The sequence below is a fragment of the Athene noctua genome, chromosome 1 (genome assembly GCF_965140245.1).
Source record: "Athene noctua chromosome 1, bAthNoc1.hap1.1, whole genome shotgun sequence".
NCBI lineage: Eukaryota > Metazoa > Chordata > Aves > Strigiformes > Strigidae > Athene > Athene noctua.
This window is the reverse complement of record NC_134037.1, coordinates 253847418-253868079: the sequence shown is the minus strand read 5'-3', so window position 1 is coordinate 253868079 and position 20662 is coordinate 253847418. Positions and strand designations below refer to the sequence as shown.

The 20662-nt window shown below is 38.7% G+C and overlaps 1 protein-coding gene across 2 annotated transcripts in view; it reads right to left on the bottom strand.

Annotated features, from left to right (window-relative positions):
- Positions 1–13815: 13815 nt before the first annotated feature.
- The window catches only part of SLC36A4 (solute carrier family 36 member 4), a 104639-nt gene continuing 97792 nt past the window's right edge, over positions 13816–20662 (bottom strand). For both annotated transcript variants that reach the window (XM_074917348.1, XM_074917355.1), the window contains one exon: positions 13816–18764. In XM_074917348.1, coding sequence (XP_074773449.1) covers positions 18457–18764 — 308 coding nt within the window. In that variant the 3' untranslated portion in view covers positions 13816–18456. The remainder of the gene's footprint in view (positions 18765–20662) is intronic.

The window sequence follows — 20662 nt, the reverse complement described above, 5'->3', positions numbered from 1 at the left end:
GCTCCTGTATTTTGCTGCAGGTTTGTTTTTGTGCTTGTGTGGTTTTTTTCATTAAAAAAAGTTATAAAACACTAAGCACATGAAAACAACGACAGAAAATATGGTTCTGGATGTGTGCATCTGCAGGAATTGTCTGTGGGACTCTGGCATTGACCGTGTCAGTATCTCTACCACAGTAATAAAGAGCTTGATCAGAAATTGGAGTTACACTGGCCAGGGCATGTTTTCCACATTGAGCTACATTGTGTAAACAGCACAGAAAAAAATAGGTGCCTCTTTCCAAAAGTTTCCAGCCTAAACGAAGATATTTTGAAAGGTGACAAAGATTCAACCCCTCTGCCCTCTCCTTTGAAAGCCCTATGGAAAGGATATAAAAACGTCAAAAAGACCTTCATAATACAGATTGAAGAGAAGTTCTTCCTTCCTTCATTGCACCAGAAACTGAGAAATCTCCAGCTTATTACTTCATGCAGGACATTCACTATGTTTGAAAGATTTTACCACATGTATTACACTATAAAAATGACAGCACAAAGACACTGCAGCAATGCTGATGGAAAGCTGATATTATTTTTACCAAAATGCTAACTAAAAAGGGAATATGGGAACAATTCTACCTTGAATGCAAACCAAAAATCTCATCACCACCCAGCATGTTGGGAGGCAAAAATTCACAGGACAGTTTTCTGTCACAGTTTTTCCCAAGAATATGTTGGTGGTAATGAATGCTGCGTTGTCAAATATTGAAACAACATCGTCATGACAAACAGCTTCATTATCAAAATATCAGTGAATCAATTAACAGCAAACCTCCTTTCCAAGGTATGAGATCAGAGAAAACTGTGCACAGAGGGCTGCAAGAAACAGGCCTAAATGTATTTTATAATCTCCAAGGAATGCTTTTATTATTCCTGTCATGAAATAATGCTATTACTCCCTTCCATAGGAGTAAGAAATGCTAGAAAAAATATTTAAATACTTAAATATTTAAAATACGATCAAAATATTTGCTATTTGCTATTGCTGTTTTGCATTTATATGCTTTTTCACCTAAGGAAAAGGCCACCCATTTCATTCAGAAGCTCATGCGTGAGCTGATGGTATATAATTCCTCCTTTCAGCCCTGCACCTGTGAGATCAGACTCCAGTCGGGATTTTACCTCCACTGCCTGCCCTCTTGCTCCTCTGACGCTGGTGCCTTTGCACCCCTACCATCCTCGAAAATCTCTCCAGCACCCATCTGCAGATAATTCATTTTCCCCATGACATATTATCTGTTTCATCTCTGCTTATCTTTGTGCTCCAGTTGAATGAGCCGCTGATTTCACGAAACCCTCTGGCTGTTCAGCACTGCTGAAATCCTGGAGGATGTGGAGTATTCAGATTAAGAAGAAACACCACTGAATTACTCACTCTTTCCCTCCTGTGCATGGGCTTTGAACATACTGCCAACCAACCTGAAGAACATGAATCAGCTCTCCTTTCTCCAAAAGCACAGATTTTTTTAAGGCGGGGACACACACACACACACACACACACACCCCCCACACACAGGGGATGGGACACAGAGTTAGAATTATAGTAAATAAATGCTGCTACTCTTCCTTAACTTTTCATTTTAATTTTTCCTCTCTGCCCCTGAAATTAAGTTCTTACAATTATTCTGCTTTCGAGACCAAACAGTTGACTGAAATATGATTTTGTGATAAAAATGGAGTGAGCAGAAATGTCACCAGCTTTAGAATCTGATAACCTTACAAATGCTATTACTTCTAATTGTCATAGTGATTTTCTAATTATTATTACAGGGAACTGGATTTTACTGCCTTTGTGTCACAAGCACAGTAGAGTGTTAGAATCACTGAAAAAAAGGTCACTATTTTGATCAAGTGTCCCAAGATATGAGCTCCAAAGGACTAAAAATTCTTACATTTTATTACAAAACTTCTTTTCCCCAGTCTCCTCAGGAAAAGCAATGATCTCAACCACATTTGATTCCAAGCTCATTTCAAAATCTGAGCTGGGAGACTGGGATGTTATCAAATGTTCTGAAGAAAAAAACAGAAAAGCAAAAACTGAATAAAAGGGAACAAAACATTTTGTTGCACCTGCCTGAAAAAAGTGTACCTCAATAAGCAGTGATGGAAAACAAAGTCTAGCCCACTGAATTAAGCACTACCATTCCAAACCAAACATAATGTCATCAATTTGACAATTTTTAATAGAATCCAACCACTATTCATAAACATGTGCAGTCATATAGTATCTGTCATCTAATCTGCCATTTCCTTTTCATTATATAATAAACTTTGTCCATTTTGGAATACAGTGAGAGAATAAAGGCAGAAGATGGGTCTTTGTTTTCAGAAATGGATGGAATTAAAAAAATGCCTGAACAGAAAGAATATTTTGGGTGTCAGTCACTGACAGATAGCCACAGCAAGCACAGTAAGTATTCAAAGGTGTTTGTAAATCCCGGGGTAGATCTCCATACTTCTAGTGCTGAAAGGCAAGTGTCTGTCCCCTGCCACGTGTATGGTCAGCATCTGTTACAGTGAGGAGTAAAACAAAGAAAAGTCTGAACAGTTTAAGGAAATTCTTTCATTTCCACATTTGGCTTTACAAAAAACAAGACAAAGTTATCCTTTTTTTTTTTTTTTTTTTTTTCTTTCCCCACAGAATGAATTTGGAAATGTTGACTTTTTATTCTGATGTGCATCGTCAAAACAGCACATTTTGAAGTTCACAATATTGACATATACTCTTTGTTTCACAGGACACACATAAATCATTGTTAGAAGTATTTTCAATTTTAATAACAGTTTAATTTCAGCTATTGCTTTGTATATGCTGTTCATCTGTCTTCACTGCCTCCCCTGACCATATTCCCTGAGCTACTATCAAAATATCCCCAGTGCTGTTGATAAATCTCATAGCTAGTCAGACAAAAATTAACACATTATGAGTCTCCAGAGACCTATATCTAGAAGTAAACAGATACCTGATAACAGAGATCCCAAAAGTAAATGTCCTACAGAGAAATGCACTCCACTGTCTGTAACTGGTTCAAAAGTCAATGCTCCAGAAACATGGACTTTATTGATGTATTTAGGTATTAGAAGAACATTTTAGCTAAAAGCAATCTGAAAATAGAGGTTTCATTTTTATTTCCTTATGAAAAAATTATATCAAAATTTAAGATTTCCTATGACAAACTTAACATGAAAAAAACCCATACTGTGATCTGTATCTCTTGACTATTAATGTCAGAGTCCATGGATAACAAACGGACATTTCTGACTGTATCCTGTCAAGGGCAGCAAGATATGTGTCAGCAGTTCCTTTATGATGACAGTTACCTGTGTGTAAATAACTGTAACTAATTATTCTTTCTTGTCCATCCCTGTATTTCTCAGAAGTCAAGTAACATTCAGTAGGACAGAAAAAAAAACCCAAACAATAAATTCAGGTGAAGACTGACACTTGAGACTTTTCTCAGGCTGAGATATTCTAAGGAAGAGAACTCCAGGTTTTGAATCCAGCGATATCTAACATGCAACTTGAAGTCAAGCATCTGAGCTGGCGTAGAGGTGGCTGCTGTGTTGAGTTCCCTTTTGGCACACATTATTTCAGACTTGACTTGCCTATAAGGACTCAAAGTGGGTGCAAGTCTCACTGCTGGAAAGCTCAGAATTTGAATTCAATATCAGCATAATAAATCAAGATTCTTTCAATTATAACAATGGAGTTGTGGAAACTGATGGTTCTTCTACCACAGTTTTCATCTTCTGTGGATAAGACAGTCATAGATCTATATACCAGCAGATTTTTTTGTTTGTTTCTTTTTAATGGATTAATGGAAGTATCTCTACTTTTCTCAGGCAGATCAGTCTGACTCTGGGTCATCCTGGACCAGTCATTGTAACCACTCCATGCTTCTTAATCCACTATAAGTAGATATATCTCACAAATTCTAAATTAACACAATGCTTTTACACTCATTTAAACTGAGTTGATGAGACTCATTACAGGCATAAATAGGTGAATGCCACTGATCTTCATTACTGTTTGTAGAAACTCAGCTGAAAAATACCATCTTCAACTGCCAAATATCCTCTCATTGAGACTGTTTTGAAAATAAACTTCCCCCCCCCCTCCCCCCCCCCCAGCAGCACTATCCATGGCAATTTTATGCTTTAAAAACACAGCAACAAATACACTAATTGTATTGCTTTTGGCTGTTTGCTCCTTCTCTCATTCATACATCATTCAGCTTCCTTTTAGGAGGTGAAAACATCAGCTAATCTGTAGAAGGAAACAGCTGCTTTGAACCAATGATTTCCTATAATGTTCTTTTTTTATATTCTCCTGTGTGCCATCATGGTACATAAATAATTTATATTGCATTTAATTATGCAATAAGGCACAAGTGGGCATATTTTCTATAGCTATTCCATGCACATCAACAAGGCCTTGTTCCCTTTAAGGCCTTCAAGAATGTCTAGTAATGTACTTATAAAACTTTCCCTAGAGTACCCTATTGCTCCTGCTTTATGTTATTTTAATTTATTTTGGGAGTGGTTTTTTGGAAAGGGCAATTTTCAGGCCAAACTAGAGAATACTCTTATTGCTCTGGCTTCATCCTTTTATATGGCAAGTACATCAATAAATAGCACAGTGCTGTCCTGCACTGAATTGTTATTCTAAAAATCTTGCTCAGGCTTCACAGGAGTGTACAGGAAGCAGAAATGGGATCTCAAGGCAGATGAATCAAAAGTCATCAGGTTTGTTCCTTGTTACTTCAGACAAGACACCAGTAGATGGTCCCATTCTTGGTATTCCCTTTGCTTTCAACAGGATTCTTGGAACACCTGAGACTGTCACACTCATGCTCTAAATCACTCCAAATCTCAGGGGTTTCCCTCCTGCAATAGGCTAGGAGTGTTTGCTGACTGAGAGGATTCTTGTAATCCACCAGTCAGCACAAATACTCGCATCCTGTTTGTGTGTCAAGCATTTTTTTGCATCTCACAGATAATCCTCCACATCTGTGAAAATACGACAGATTCACAAAAATATCCTGAACTGAACTTTCTTTTTTTATTTACAAGTGATTTTTTTTTTCAGAAAACTTTTTCTTTGTGTTTGCCAGAGGCTTCATTTTGTTAAAGAACACAGTAACCGTTATGAAGCCAGTCAAAATTTTCCCATCAGTCTGCCCAAGAGAAAAGGCTTTCAGAAATGGTATCGCTATCAGGACAAAACACTTCTCTTTTATGAAAATCTAAAACATTTCAAAGAAAACTGACAATAAAGACTAATCTTCTTACGTGTCTGAAGCTACAGCTTTTCTTGGAAAAATGAAACATTTCTCAGTTAAATCCATTCATCATCCAACTTCCAACTCCCTTTCCCTTTCCACAGACTAAGGAGTGACCTCTTTTTGCCCATGGGTTGAACTGTTTTCTCAAATGTAATAGCAATTTCTCCCTTGTGACATCAAAATAAAATTTACACCACTAGGGCAATGCCTTTGTGACACACAAAGCCTTGCTGTGGCTGTTCAGTGCTGAATTTTCCCACTTAAGAGCTGTTTCTCCACCAAAATAACTACAGATTCCTTTTGCCCTGACTATTTAGGGCCTTTGCTAAATCCCTCTCAGGAAAAAGGGCTTCATGGGTATCATGCATGATCTGTTCAGGTTCACGTACAACCCTCCATCCAGTGCCACTGACTGAATCCTCTGTGCCAGGATACTGCAATCTGCAATAGAATGTGCCTTGGAGTGAAGTGTCCCTGCGAGGGTGGTTGGTCTTCCTCAGTGAGCTTCCTTCAAGATATTGCTGAGGAATCAAGCAACATCTGTATCAGGCAGACTACTGGAAGTGTCCTCCAGGATAAGACTGCAGGAGAGATGTTCATCTGGAAGATACTGACTCCACAGCCAATATCCCCATCTTCAATAACTGGTGGTGATATTGGCTTCCTTGGTTACACTACAGGCTACCTGGCTGGAAAATCTTAAAAACAAACAATTGACGTCTTAAATAAAATGTGAAGCTTTCTATCACAGAAGAAATTTGAGGTTAAAAAAAATCAAGAATAATATAATGCAAACCTGTACTGCTTTAGCAAAGCCATCATCTTCCTAGATATTTTAATAATTTCACACTCCACATGCAAAATATTAAAAAAAAAATTATTCTAACAGCATGGTACAATGGAAAAAGATGAGAAAATATGACATCTGAGCACAGGGAGGGCCAGCTGCTGCTGAAGGGAAAGGAAGCCAAGAGCTGAGGGTGACCTCAGCACAGGCCATGCTCTCACTGACCAGACCCAGTCCTGAGGGACCCGAACATGGCAGACAGCCGGGGCCTGGTAGCAGGGTCCTCTGACAGCCCCAGACATGGCAAGCAACAAACCAGGGCTGGACTCCATCCAGGGAGCCATGTCAGGAGCAAAACGAGATGGAGCCAGAGACGGGGCTGGAGACAAGGGGCAATGAGATTTCCATTTCTGCCACTGATTTGAATGGTCTTGGAGTAGTAAGTTAACACTAAGTGTTTCACAGTATTTTGTAAAATAAGCATAATAAAATCTTTCACGAACTACACAGAAGTGTACTGTGAGACTATTAACAGCATTTCTGAAGAACTTTTATATCCTCAGGCCAAATGTATGTAATTGGCAATGTTCCTTAACCTTACAAGTGCCAATCTGAGCAACAGGAACCAAATACTATCTTTCCCTAAAGCCACTGAAGACAGCAGAACAAGTTCGACTCTCACACCTGATCACATCACATTTTAACCCAAATCTCTTTGGTATTACTATTAAAATTTAGACTTGTTTCAAGCCTGCAAAACCTTTAAAAATACCAAACAACTCTTAGTGACAAAGACGGAGCTACATTCACCTAAACACAGTATTATGCTCGTCCCAGTTTCAAGTAAACACCCTCCCCTGCACCCGTGACACATTTTCTATGTATAGAAGTGACACAACTGGAGATAGTAGATGAACATCTGTGATATTCAAAGACTTAAAGTAGGAGGAGCCAGCTGCAGCCAGTGGATCAGAGCAGGAACCACAGCTTCTGGCAACTGTTTCCCTTGCTGGTACTATTGCTGCTTCATGACCTGTCACTTCATTTCTTCTCTCCACTTTTTTTTTTTTTTTTGGGCCTTCCTATATACTATTTACATGGCAAGATCTACAGAATTAATACTACCTACTATATAATACTACCTGTATAGTAGTACCCAAGTGAGCTTGGTAACGCTCAGGGTTGTCATATAGCTTACTACAAATAAGTAATGAGCATGAGAAGAAAGCAAGTGGTATGTTTACACTGTACATACAAAATCTGTATTCTGCAGAGTGAAAGCTACCCAAACCTGGAATCAGAACACCAAAAATATGTGGAGTAAGCACAGAATGACAAAAGAGACAGCAAAATTGCCACAGAAAGGAGCGGTGGGTGCGTCAGGGCTTTGGAGTGCTTGGAAGGAGGGAAGATGAATGCCAGAAGGTTTCTGGCTTTTTCAGTGATGTAGTTTTATAAGAACAGGGAGAGTCAGGAATACTTAAGAAGGCTTTAGAGAGAAAGTTTGGCCCATCACCCTGTGTACCAAGCTATGAGCCCAGACTTGTCTATCAAGAGAAATTAGTGTAGAAGAGGTATCTTGTTTTCAGGTGTGTAACAGTATCATGTTATGGAACTTCAGTGCAGATTTTCCACAGTGGGGATTTACAGAAAAAGAAATCGAAACTTTTTTGGAAACAATGAGTTACATCCTCAGCCCTTGCAGAACACTGCAATGGGCTGGTTAGTAAATTGGATCCCTATTCTGCTCACACTGGGGTGTGTGTCAATTTTCTTGTTACTTCTGTGATCTCCCCAGTATTATTTAATTTGAAAAAAATTTTGAAACAATAACACATCTTGGGGAGACAAAACCCAAACCAAACCAGTTCTACAAAGGGAGCTTCACTGATTTTGTATTAATATTTAAGATTTTAGAACTTCCTGCAAGAAATTTCCTGTATTATCACCATATGCAGGGCACATCCCAAGCAGATGGTATTTACAGCTCTTGTCAACATTTTAAGACTCTTATTTGTGGAAAGTAAATTAAAACCTACATTTTATTTTCTATTTAATACGCAATAGAAAACATTTCCAAATTACATTTGGAAGATGCAGGTCCCTGTAAACACAGAGTCCTCTTTGGGACCAGTGTGTTCTAGGATGATTACGTGTCTTGTCCATCTTGTTCCTGTACTTGGCCAAACAATTTGTTTGGCAACATGCCATTGTTAAGCTTTTCTTTGGGAAAGTTATTGTTGTCTAACTGAATGTGCAATGAAAATATGTGAATATTTAAGCTGCAACAAGAAGGTAAGAGTGTTAATGATTTTGTAAGTTGCATTTTAAAAAAGCATGTTCTCAGCCTTGAAGAACAATGACCTCCTCTAATTGACAAAGTTAGTGAGCAAGATTTTAAAATAAAAAAGGCACAGAAATGTAAATAAAACCCCTGATGTTGATTCCAATGCAGGAGAGAACATAGAGAGGAAAAGTATGTATCAGGTTTATCATCCTCACATGACAAGACAGTACAGGACACATACATTTTTAGCAATGTTAATAATGAAAGTGAAGTAAATGTAAGTATCTGTCTAGAGAATGTAATTAAAAATGAAATTTATATGCTTACCCATTTTTTCACTTTTATCATAACACTTGCAGTTGCTGGGTAACTGTAATGCAATGAGGGGATTAATGCCCAGTTTTCAGTGATGTTCTATTCACTGCAGGTGTAGAGTTGACACTCAGCTCTTGCTAGAGCATCCCTGGGGATCCTCAGTACAGAATTATTAAGTTTCATTGCAATTCATTTTTCTAGTCACTGAATCATCTTCCCAGTCTCGTCTTTAAATATATACCAGATGCATTGCATTTGTCATCATGCTAAGCAGACAGGAGTGTTTTGTAACACACATCCTTGGCCAAGTCTGTGGAGAGGTGGTATTTGAACCCAGATTTCTAGGAAGAAATGGTCAGTGAATCAGCCATTCATATTGCCTCCCTAATAATATGTATGTTTTGTGCATGTATTATGGACAGTCATACATAAACTCAGCAAGGCTAAAGAAAATATTTATAAATAATTATCACTTCTAGTCTCCTGTAGCTCAGCAAGACAATGAGTCTAGTTTAAAACTCAGTGATGATATTAGGAGGATTTCCATTCACATGTCACTTGGCTTTGGGTCAGGCATTCATATATACCAGCAGAAAGCCATTCTTGTGATCTTTGTCCATGCATCTGCCCATGGGCTAAGCCTTCATCAGCAGTTCACGTGACCCACTCATGAGACATAGATGAGAGTAGTCCTCTGACCAGGAGAAAGAGAACGGAAACAGGCTTAAAACCTCGTGTTTGTGACTGAAGAAAAAGTCTTTTAAAAAAGCATTGTCTAATAACATGAAATTGAGCTAGACAAGAGAATCAAATGCCAGCCCCACCTTTCCAGACAGGTTTTGGTTTTGGTTCTTTTTTGTCAGTAATGCTTATATCTGGCTTGAGAAGTTTAGAATGGAGGGTGACCTAAACTGCAGGTGCCTGTATTTAAGCAGATCACCTTGGAATCCCTTTAGAGCCGATGAAGAGGCCTTTAACACAGTAAAGAGGAACCCTGATTTAAAAACATCTTTCACTCATCACAGTTAAGATGAGGGCACAAGGTGACATCTTAAGTGTAGACATCTGCACTGCCCATAAGAGAAACTGTGAGATGTTTTGCACCCTTCTACACACTTGATTTTTTTTCTGTTTGCCTTGAAATCCCCTTTAAAATATTGGAAAGCAAATATTTTTTCCTATTAATTTGCATTATACTATAGTTCAGGTTTACATGGCAAATCAATTTAATAAGGCTTAATTAAATTCTCTATGTATAATTATGTGTATATTATGGAAGACAACTAAAAATTACTAGAGACTCTTTGAGTGTATCTTGGTAACTTCTGCAGGGGTAGATGAATATAAACCCTGCTGTGAAAAAAAAAAAAAAAAAAAAAGGAGGCAGAGCTAGGAGGAAGCAGCAAAGTGGAGAAAATACACAGCAAAAGCAGACTGCTGATGAAAGAATGCAGTAGTCATCATTGTGTTTTAACTGTCACAGCTGGGGATCAGTATTAGACCTGACACTATTCAATATTTTCATTAATGAACCAGAAATAAATATAAAATCGCTGCAGATAAATTTTGTAGAGCTGATGATAGAAAAACCGGCAGAGTGGTAAATAGTAACAGAAACAAGGCATCGTTCAGAGCAAGCTGGTGTTGAGGAAGTGATTTCATTCAAATAAGTGTAATGTCATGAGTCTGGGAAAAAGAAATGCAATAGTCATGCACTGAGGGGAAACAGTAAAAGCTGTGAGTGTTATAGCGGACAGGCAGTTCAATGTGAGCATGCACTGCCGATCTGCGGTGAAAGACTACAAAAATGAAAGATCACTGAAGGTGAGATACTTAAAGAGTTTAAGAAATTTAAGAGTTCAGTCTGTTTTTAAAGTTAATAAATTATCTCATTCAAATGTTGGAATACCTTTATGGGAGAAAATACAGTGTTCTAAGTCTTGAATGGGGCTTTAATCTGGCAAATAATTTTTTTTTTTTTTTTTTTTTTTTAAGAAGATGCCTGGAAGCATAAAGGAGACAAACATAAATTAGAAACTACAAGCAAAATTCTAGCAGTGAGAGAGACTAAACTCTTGAGCAAAATACCACAGTAAGTGTTGGATCTTCAGCCTCTTGATGTTCTCGTGTACTGACCTGAAGCCTTTTTGTTTAACGGCTGAGTTTACTGGATGTCAATTAACAGTCTATAATGCACCAGGCTCAGGTTTGGAGATCTCCTGATCCCTTTTTCACCTTCAAGCTCTATGAAAATGCAAATATTGTTGCCTTCACACTTTCACAGCTGCTCCTTTTCTTGTTTCAGTCTCTAGAGAAGTTGAGAAGGAATCCCACACTCTTTGTCAAGCTTTACTAAAAGCAGTCCATGTTTAATTAATACTTATCCATTTCTGTTCCAACAGTTGCATTATCCAGTAATGAACAAAAGAAAAGGTCATAGCCCCTTACTCATACTCCCGAGCTATACACCTTTCCATATTTTTAGCAAATGCCAGTTAAACTCTGCAAAGTATGAAGTGAAACCAGCAAAGCAGAAGTGTATTTTCCGTGTATTTATACATAATTTTTAAAAATATATTTTGCAGGTTTTTTCTTATATTGACTGGGAGTCTGTCATGGTTTAACCCCAGCCGGGGTTAAACCATGTTATTGTTAAACCATGTTATTGTTATAAACAATATTCTCATCCTAAATCCAAAACACAGCACTATACCAGTTACTAGAAAAGAAGAAAAATAACTTTATTTCAGCTGAAACCAGGACAGACACTTTTCAGCAGCATGTTATTATCCTGAACTGCATTATTTCTTACAGGTATTTATTTTGTCCCAGTAGGTATTATAAATCCAATAAAAACTGATTTAATAGGAAAGGGTTTTTTTAAATGCTCAGATTTCTGAACTGGAGGTAATACAGTTATTACAGGTAAGTTTGAATGCATTTATCTTTCTCAGGCTCCAATTAAAGACACCATTTAAAAAGCAGATAACAGTGTTCAGCGAGGGTGCGGGAGATGCACACGGAGAGGGGTGTAAGGGCCTGTGTCAGCCATTTTGTCTCGGCGTTGCTGTCATGCCATTACCCCCCCGAGCAGCAGGGCGGTGTAAGATGGCAGCTGTCTGTTTCAGCCCCACACCATTTCCTCGGCCAGGCCTTGGTGTCCCATCACCAGGAGGACAAAATCTGCCCAGAGCTAGAAGAGCTGCACGCGTGCAGCGCCGGGAACAAGGGGGACGTGCGGAGGCTGAAGGCGTCAATGGCCGACCCCCGCCTTGGTACGAGCGCTGTGGGCATCTGGGCATGGGCATACGGGGCAACACGGGGCCAGAATAGGAAAGGAGCTCCGTGGCAACGAGCGAACTACAGAGGGGACTTCATAAAAGGGGCTGCATGTGCATCCCTCTCATAGATTTTTGCTTGCTTTCTATCGCTTTCCGAAAATTTTTGCCTGCCGACCACCCTCAGCTGCCGAAGCCATCGCCATTGCCTGCCGAAGCTCTCGCCTGCCAAAGCTCTCTCATCTGTAATGCCACAGTAATTCTGGGACATTTTCATGAGTGCCATGCCAGATACTCCACAGTGACTAAAATGACAACATGTGCTTATGTGTGGGCAACATAGCCTGTGCCTGAAGGCTGGGATACCTAAGTCCAGCTCAACAACACCTCACTATTTTGTCTACATGCATCATGCTCACTGCAAGATCAGGGATTGAAACTGGTGAGGGATGAAAATTATTAAATTATCTTACTTATTTTTGATTGTCGCTTCATTCGTGTGCTCCCAAATCTCTCACAGAGGCTTTTCATATCTTGGAAATTAATTTCCCTCCCACATACTACAATTTATTCATTTTCAGCCTCATAAATATGAGTGTTTGAAAAAGGAAAATGCTTTCTTTCATTCATTTTGTGTTCTACACTTGTGAAAAAGTAGTTTTGTCTCACAGATATCTAAGCTATACAAAACAATCTAAAATGTGAAGTGCTGGCTATAATGTGTATTTTTTTCTTCTACCCATAGTACAGGAGAATAATGGAATTTAGTATTTCAAATAACTAGCCACCTAGGGCCCATTTTTAAAAGAAATAAACAGACTTAAAGCAGTCATAAAATTTAGGAACTGAAAACTCGGGTTAAAAGGACTCGGACTCTCAGAAGTAGGAGTGCTGCATGTCCTTAACAGCCAGATCCAAGAGGGAATTTGACCGTAGGTGTGCTTTATCTCGTCCTTTAGGGAGATAAGGATTCAAATTCCCCAGGAGACTGAAATCATCTTTCCAGTTGGACAGCTACAGTCTCTCTGCTGGTGTTAGAGGACTTCCAGAGCATTCTAGGTTTCTTATTTACAAAACAGGGTTTTTTGGTGGATCACTCTCAAGGACAGTTGTATACTATTTCTGTCTAAATTGTATTTATACAGGCGACTCTGTAATGGGTTGGGTGTTTCTGGATGCCTCACTGAGGACATCTTCAAAGGGCCTTGTATTAAAGTGGGGGATACAAGTACTTTTGCAAAATTAGATCTACAAATCATATCCAATAATTGGTGAGAACATGAAAGCCTATGCTGCCACTTCTGTTTCCAACGAGTAATTTCAAAGTTAGATAGAAAGTACAGAACTTTCATATCAATTTCTTCCATACCTATTATTCAACACTCCATACGCAAAGTTAAGGCCAAGTCCATACCAAGTATGGAAGGGTTTGTTCAATTTTAAAAAGTCTGGCTTTTGCCTTGCAGTTTTCCAAATGGGAACTGGAATTTCAGTGGGAACTCCTGCCTTCCTTTGTACATTTAGGATTTAACTCATTTACTAAAGCACCTCTAAAAAGATTCAGATGACTAACTTTAACTACGCCCTCGTGAAAAACCTTGGAGTGAAGGTGGGATTTTTCAGGAGTGCCTATATGACTTTGAAATGAGATTTATTATTAATGAAAAGGCAGCCCTTGAACTTGTCTGACAGTCTCAAGTCACTTGCCATTCCTTGGATAACTTTAAAGGTAAATTCTGCATTAAGACAGCTATTTCTTCTAGTGATGTAGTAGTGGTGACAGGCAGTCAATATTCACAGTGGTGACAGTGAGTTAGCAGGGTAATATTATTGTAATTTTTATTGATACAGAAGATTTAAGTAACAGAACATTAGGCAAACCCATCCTCTTACTTGCCCAATATTTGAGGATGAACAATTACAAGAAAATGATCCAGTTACATATGGTGAAGCTAATGATTAAATTACACTAAAACTGTTAACAATATTATATTGTAAAATATAAGTGTACAGTATATAAATACAATAAGCTTTCTGTTCCTTGCCAGGAACATAAGTCAATCACATAGATTTTTCAGTTTTAATTTAGCTTGTGCTAAAGTACATTTCCATCTTAAATATATATTAATGTAAACCATACCTATTATATCTCTCAGTTTCACTACCTGCATCTTCACTTGCAATTTATATTACAGTACTTTAAAAGCTGAATGAACACTTATTAGAGGTTTCTGTCAGAATTTCCCATCTTTTAAATCTTTGGCAATGTTTTGCAGGAACACTCTTATTACTCAGACTTAGTAGTTTTTACTACATGACATTTTAATCTTATCCAAAGCAAGATACTCTGATTCCTGACTCCGATTTGAAAGAGCAGGCTGCTCAAACGTACTGTATGAGTGTTAAAATAACAAAAATCCTACACTGTAGGAGAAAATTGACATTGTGCAAAATATATGAATAAACATTTTAAAGATTCAAAAGATACACTATTGTCAGACATGGCAACACTGTCCCATTGCATAAACACACTACTTCATATCTGATCAGTCAGTGGCAATACATCGGTCCAAAAATCTGCTCCTCAACAGGCTGCTCCCCGGTCAGACACGGCAGTAAGATGTCTAAGGGGGTTTATTTGGGCCAGATTACGCGAAGTTTGATAGCTAAGCTTACATTCCCCAAACCTATCAAGCTTCTAAACAAGTCTCCCAACTTTCAGAAAGAGATGCTGTATTCACCTGAATAGCAAGGCTGCCTATTTAGGTTCTAGGTACCCAGCGCAGCAAATCTTCACTGATAGTATCACGTCAGTATTCACTTGTACCAGCCAAAAATCACCACCAAACTCTGAAGTGCTCAAGTCTTTCTGCAACCTGGCAGAAGCATCTTCTCAGAACTGCTCACTAGGATACAGTCGATGTAGAACAGATGATATGAATGGACTTGATAGTCCTGTATTCTCCAAACACACATGGGTGGTGTAAGAGTTGGTCAGAAGATCAGCATTGTCTCAACATTGTCATCAGGGACACAGACCGTGAGGTACCCACCAACAGCCTCTTTAGAACACAGCTGCCAATCCCAAGAGTGGAATGCAGTGCAAGGGCTCTTGAATACAGAACTGTGTGCTCCAACAAGCAACAAGTGCTGTGCTGTTCTTCGGAATACTGGACCATCTGGTACAAAGAGCGCAGTGCTATTCTTCATACCCGAGCCGTGCGGTACAGAGTGCTGTCCTATTGCTTGGTACCTGAGCCTAACTGGAGCTGACAGAGATGACCACATAACTACTGCCAAAGAAGATGCATTGCAACCGTTGCCATAATGTCATGAACTTTAGACGAACTTTGCTTCATTATAATACCAAAACACACCTCCTGGTTGAAGACTACCCACCTCTAAGACCAACCATGCCCTCGTGCATGCGCGGTAGCCTCGCTCGAGAAGGGCAGAGATCCCTAAGGCAGAGGAAGAGCAAAGTGTGTCACTAAGCATAAAAGATGACTTCTGGACACCGAAAATTTGAAGCTTCCCTGCCAGCGATCACGATGATCAATAACGGAGCATTAGCTGGGCCCAGGACCATTAGGATGTCTTGAGACCAGCAGTGGTAGCTATAACCTCTCCTTCTCTCTAAACTTACCTTTCCCCCTTTCTTTCACCCATCTCTTACTATCACGTGCCACTTCATGGGCAATACAATAAAGTTGCACTGTTTGATTGATGCTCCCCTTTGGTGTTGGTTGCCTTAATTTTGCACCTTTGAGATCATAGTAAATGAACCATCATGAGTCCACTGAGTGGACTGTGACAGGTAGAAAGGTGCAAAACTAACAGGAAAAATAACTTTCATTAAATCTTATCAGTCCTACTAAAAACGTTCCATGTAGAAGTATTTAATGTCAAGTAAAATATGCTGCACAGAAATATATTCTATCAGTGTGTAGTGTATGGTTTAGGTAAACAACAGATTCATTATGAAACAGATGGAAACACTTAGATCCAATGTCTTTTAGAACAGCTTACAGACTAAAAAAACTTTAAGATGAAAAGCTGAAGTTTGCCTCTCTGCTAACTAACTGTGTTTGCTCCCCTGTTGCACTTTCACACGAAAGATTAACTCTATAGTATTATACCTGCAGAAACTCATCCATTTAAAGGGCATACCAAGTATTTAACTTTGTTCATGCTAAAGTTAAAATAACAGCATTACTCAGAACTATTGCTTGACCAAAGAACATGCAATTTGAACTACATGCTGTAATGAATCCCTGTCAGAAATGCCCTCATCAACATGGAGAAGAAAGTGCTCAAATACAGCCACCACATGGTAGATGACTAGGGAAATGTTCTGGAGAGAAAATATAAATATAGATATATCTAGCAGTATGCTACTCCAGCACTGTAATGCCAAATGACAGATTACCAAATGGTAGACTTCTGAGGAATACGCTGAAGGCAAGAAAAATATTACACCTATTTCTATCTTAATCTATATGAATACGGTAGAGAGGTTTTGGCATATCGTATTTCTTGGGGGAATGTTATAATTAAAAATATTTCTTAGAAAAAGGAGTTTCTTCATAACAAAAGTTAATATGATAAATACAGTTCTATTCTTGTACAAAATATAGAGCGTTTTTAGAAAACAAGACCAAAAATATAGCTTTAGCATTTGGAGTGCAAGTCATCGATGTAGTGTGAGCCAGAAAGTCAAATAAGAACCCTGAAAATCAGGATTCCGGCTGGGGACTCAGCTCACAGGCTTGCTGAACAAAACTAATTTCTATCCAATTACCAACTTGTTCTTTTTTTCTTCCAAAACAGAAAACAGAAACAACGAGTAAAGGGTATGTTAGATCCTATTTAAGGCAGAACATAAGAATGCAAAAATAATTATTATATGTTCCAACATCCAGCAATAGAGATAGGCAGTCTACAGACTTCTAGAAATAAGTAAAAAAAATACAGTATTCTGTACATTTGTACGGACATTGTACAACAATAAACTGCTTATCATTTGTGGTGTGGAATGTTTTTGCATCATGGAAGTAATATTAATCTGATAAACAACATCTGTAACTTCTCATTCAAAATCCAAAACGGATATATAATTACTTTCTTTAAAAAAATGTTGTATTTTCACATATATACCCTACGTCTTATATAAACTGTACCTCTCTACAAAGTACCAGTAGTTGAAAGCAAGTCCTGAGTCACTTCTTCAGACAACCTGCAGGCATGTGGTGTGCTTGAGGAAGAAAGTGTTTCAAAACAGACATCCTTGGTGCCGCCCTCAGCTCACAGTCCTGTGGAATCACAAGTTCTTTCACAAATCACTCACAGCTTATACACTTACAATGTGAAAGTATGGCACAAGCTCCATTCCAGAAAGCAGTGTCTCATCCTTTACTTTCTCATACAGAAATTAACATCATAAATCTTTAAGCTGCTCTGGACAGCCAGACCTCCACGGCTCTGCTGAGCATCACAGTTGCCATGTCCCTGGAGAAGGAGTCTGGCCATGCTGAACAGCTCACGGTACAGGAACATATAGTAACAGATCGTGTAAAATGACAAGAATGCTCCTACCTAGATACCTTCTGGGATAATAAAAGATGCAGCCTTTACTTCTAAACCTTACCTTACAGCCTTGTACATTCTTCAGCTTAAATGTTAAGATGGTGAGCATGAAAAAATGCCTTTATGCTTATTGTCATTTAACCCACCATCAGCAGTGGTCTGCTATACTAAACGGAAAGGGCTTGGTCCTTCCAGTTGCTTGAACTCCCGTTGAAGCCAATGTGAAAAGACTGAACAAGAGTCAGAGTCATTCTGCACAGTGCATTCTGATTCCAGACATACCGACTCCCAGGATCCAGAGCCAGGCAACTGCAACTATCCAAATACTTCTCTATGGCTTCTCTAAAGTCCCTAGAATGGAAATTAAAAGTTCAGCTGCTCTTTTTTAAAACTAAAGTGTCTCTGCTTCACTGAGGTGCAATTCACCTCAGAGACAGCCAAAAAGAAGGTCTATGCATCACTGGGCTCCCACTGCAACCCTCACAAAAGAGCTGCCGTGAAAACAGCAGTGCCTAGACTTGCTGACTGGGCATGAGGTATGGACTGACTTCCACCTTTTCTGTGGAGGAAGGCATCTTGACTTCCTTATAAAAATTATTCTTTTTTCTCACAAATAACTTAAAATCATATTTCCTTCCTGTTTTCATGTATATAGTTTAAAACCTGACATCAGTTCAGTTTTTCAGCAGATGAGCAGAGGTTGAGAGCAGAGGAGTTAATTCAGGTAGAAGATGGCAAGTAATGAAGGAAAGAACTGAAAGGGCCACATGCTCTTTGTCAAGAATTCATTTAAAATCCATCAGAATTTGTCCCACACGTAGGTCTGCCATCCATCTAGGATTTCTTGTTAAGGAATAAAACAGTTCACAGTGCCTGGTTGTTACTTTAAACCAACCCCTAAGTTTGTAGCATTTAAATCTGCAGAGATGCTCTCCGTTGCGTTAGCTAGAACTGTGGATGCAGGATAAATGATTTCTTCAACTGTTACATATGTTCCTGTTAAAAATCCAACAACTCCAATGACAGCTATGAAAACATCTTTAAATACTGTCCATAAACTTATGTTTTCCTTGTAGAAAGTGAGGATTTCAACCAGAGGTGGCAGAATCAGTGCCAGAGTGCTGCTGCTGACAGCTCCTACGAAAGAAATCACCAGGTCCAGGCGAGGGATCAAAATTGCCACAGCACCTAAAACACAAGAAGAGTAACAGTGCCTTCAGATTCAACATCCTCATGAAAAAAACAACCATGACAAACACATAATCTAGTGGTTCAGGCTTTTTAGACAGTTCTGTCATACACTATTTTTCCAGCTACAGGTGGTGTGCACTACACAGATTGATACATGTACCCCTAAGATACATCTTCATGCTCATGGGGGATACTCAGTTTCAATTCTGAATTTCTGCACGAGATGGCAGAGCTTCAAGTTAAAGTGTTCTTGTACTTACAGAGTAAATAAATGTGACCTGCAAATAATGGAGAAATATGAAGTTGTACGGAGATGTTTTACTTGTTGGTTATTGGGTTTTTAAAATGAAAGAAAAAAGTTCAGGAAGAGCAGGGAAAGTGGTTGTTGCATGCTGCCCAGGAGACAGTGGGCAAAAATGTATTACTGTTAATTACTATATATCACTAATAATCTAAAAGTGACATAAAATAATTCAGAATGAACCAAACTTGCTGGCCAATTGGCAGTCTCACAATCATTTAAGTCACTTTCAACTACAAACTTGCCTCTTGAAAAATGTCTATACCATTGCATTCAATTCATAAAATGCTACTATAATAATTGCCCAGTCAACTAAACAAGAACTTGGCTCTGCCAAGAGACAAGTCTGAACACAAGGCCCACTAAGTCTCTTAGCACAGTGTAAAAGGAACAAGCTTTAGAAAACTTTTTCCTCTTAGGATATTATTAATAGAATGAATAATTAATAAATAGATATTGTTTTATAGGTTTAATTAATAGAGCAGAAGTGCTCCAGGAACAATATTGACAGTTTAAGATCGTTCAGAAGATAAGCAACCATGATGACCGAAGACTGCATCAGTGAGCAGTGGTGTCAGGAGAAGAATTGGAATGGAATGATGAGAACTAGGCGAAATTGTGCAATATAATGGACTTTTGAAGCTGATGATGAATTGAGAGCTGAAAGTTCCTGGAAAAATCACCGAAAACTCTGTATTGTATGTTATGTAGAATCAGATAGAGAGAGGGCACTTTTTGTTAGCTGTGGCCACTCCCTGAGGTGATGGCCCAACTCTGAGTTGTTAATAAAGCAAGCCTAGAGGTACCCGCTGTCTGGTGAAATCCTTTAACACACAGTATGGCCCATCTCACTTTCTGAAACTAAGCCATTCATAGAAACAGAATCCATCATGTTGGACCAGAACCACTTCTGGTTTTAACCCCTTCAGCTGACAAGCCTAGGCAAGGTACCCTAATATTAACTCAGATACACCCATTGTTATGTAATGTTTTCAGTCCTGTATTAGAAAACAGCTTTCAAAACGTAGCTGAGCACAGGACTCTATATGATCCCCTGTATGCGGTGGAAATATTTGTCTTTTTTCCCCTTCCATGAATACACCACCTTCTAGCTGTCAGACATTAGCATAAACATTCAGAGCATCTGCCTGCTTGCCATTTCCTATCTCTTCTCATCAAGACAAGGAAGCAAGCAGGAAGAAAGGGAATGGTGAAAACTGGTGTAAAAGCCACCAGCAAATCAAAAATACCACATAGTGTGTTTCAGTTCTTCCATACCTCCCTTCTTAACCCTTAAACCATAGTAAAAGCATGTTTGGCTTTACAGCGACTCCTCAACCAATCAAATATTATGCAGACAATGTTTATGTCAATAAACAAATAGAACAAGCAGGAAGGAAATCCTCACATAACACATGAGGATTAAAACCAGAAGGTGCGTATCAACTTTATAATTTCTCAAGATGAGCTTTCTATTTGCAGAGCATCTTTGCTGTGGACTAAATGCTACCAGATGCTCTGAATTTTGACAACTTCTAATTCTGAAAGGCAACATACTCAAATGATGTTAGGGTTGATGCTCTCCATTGAGAAT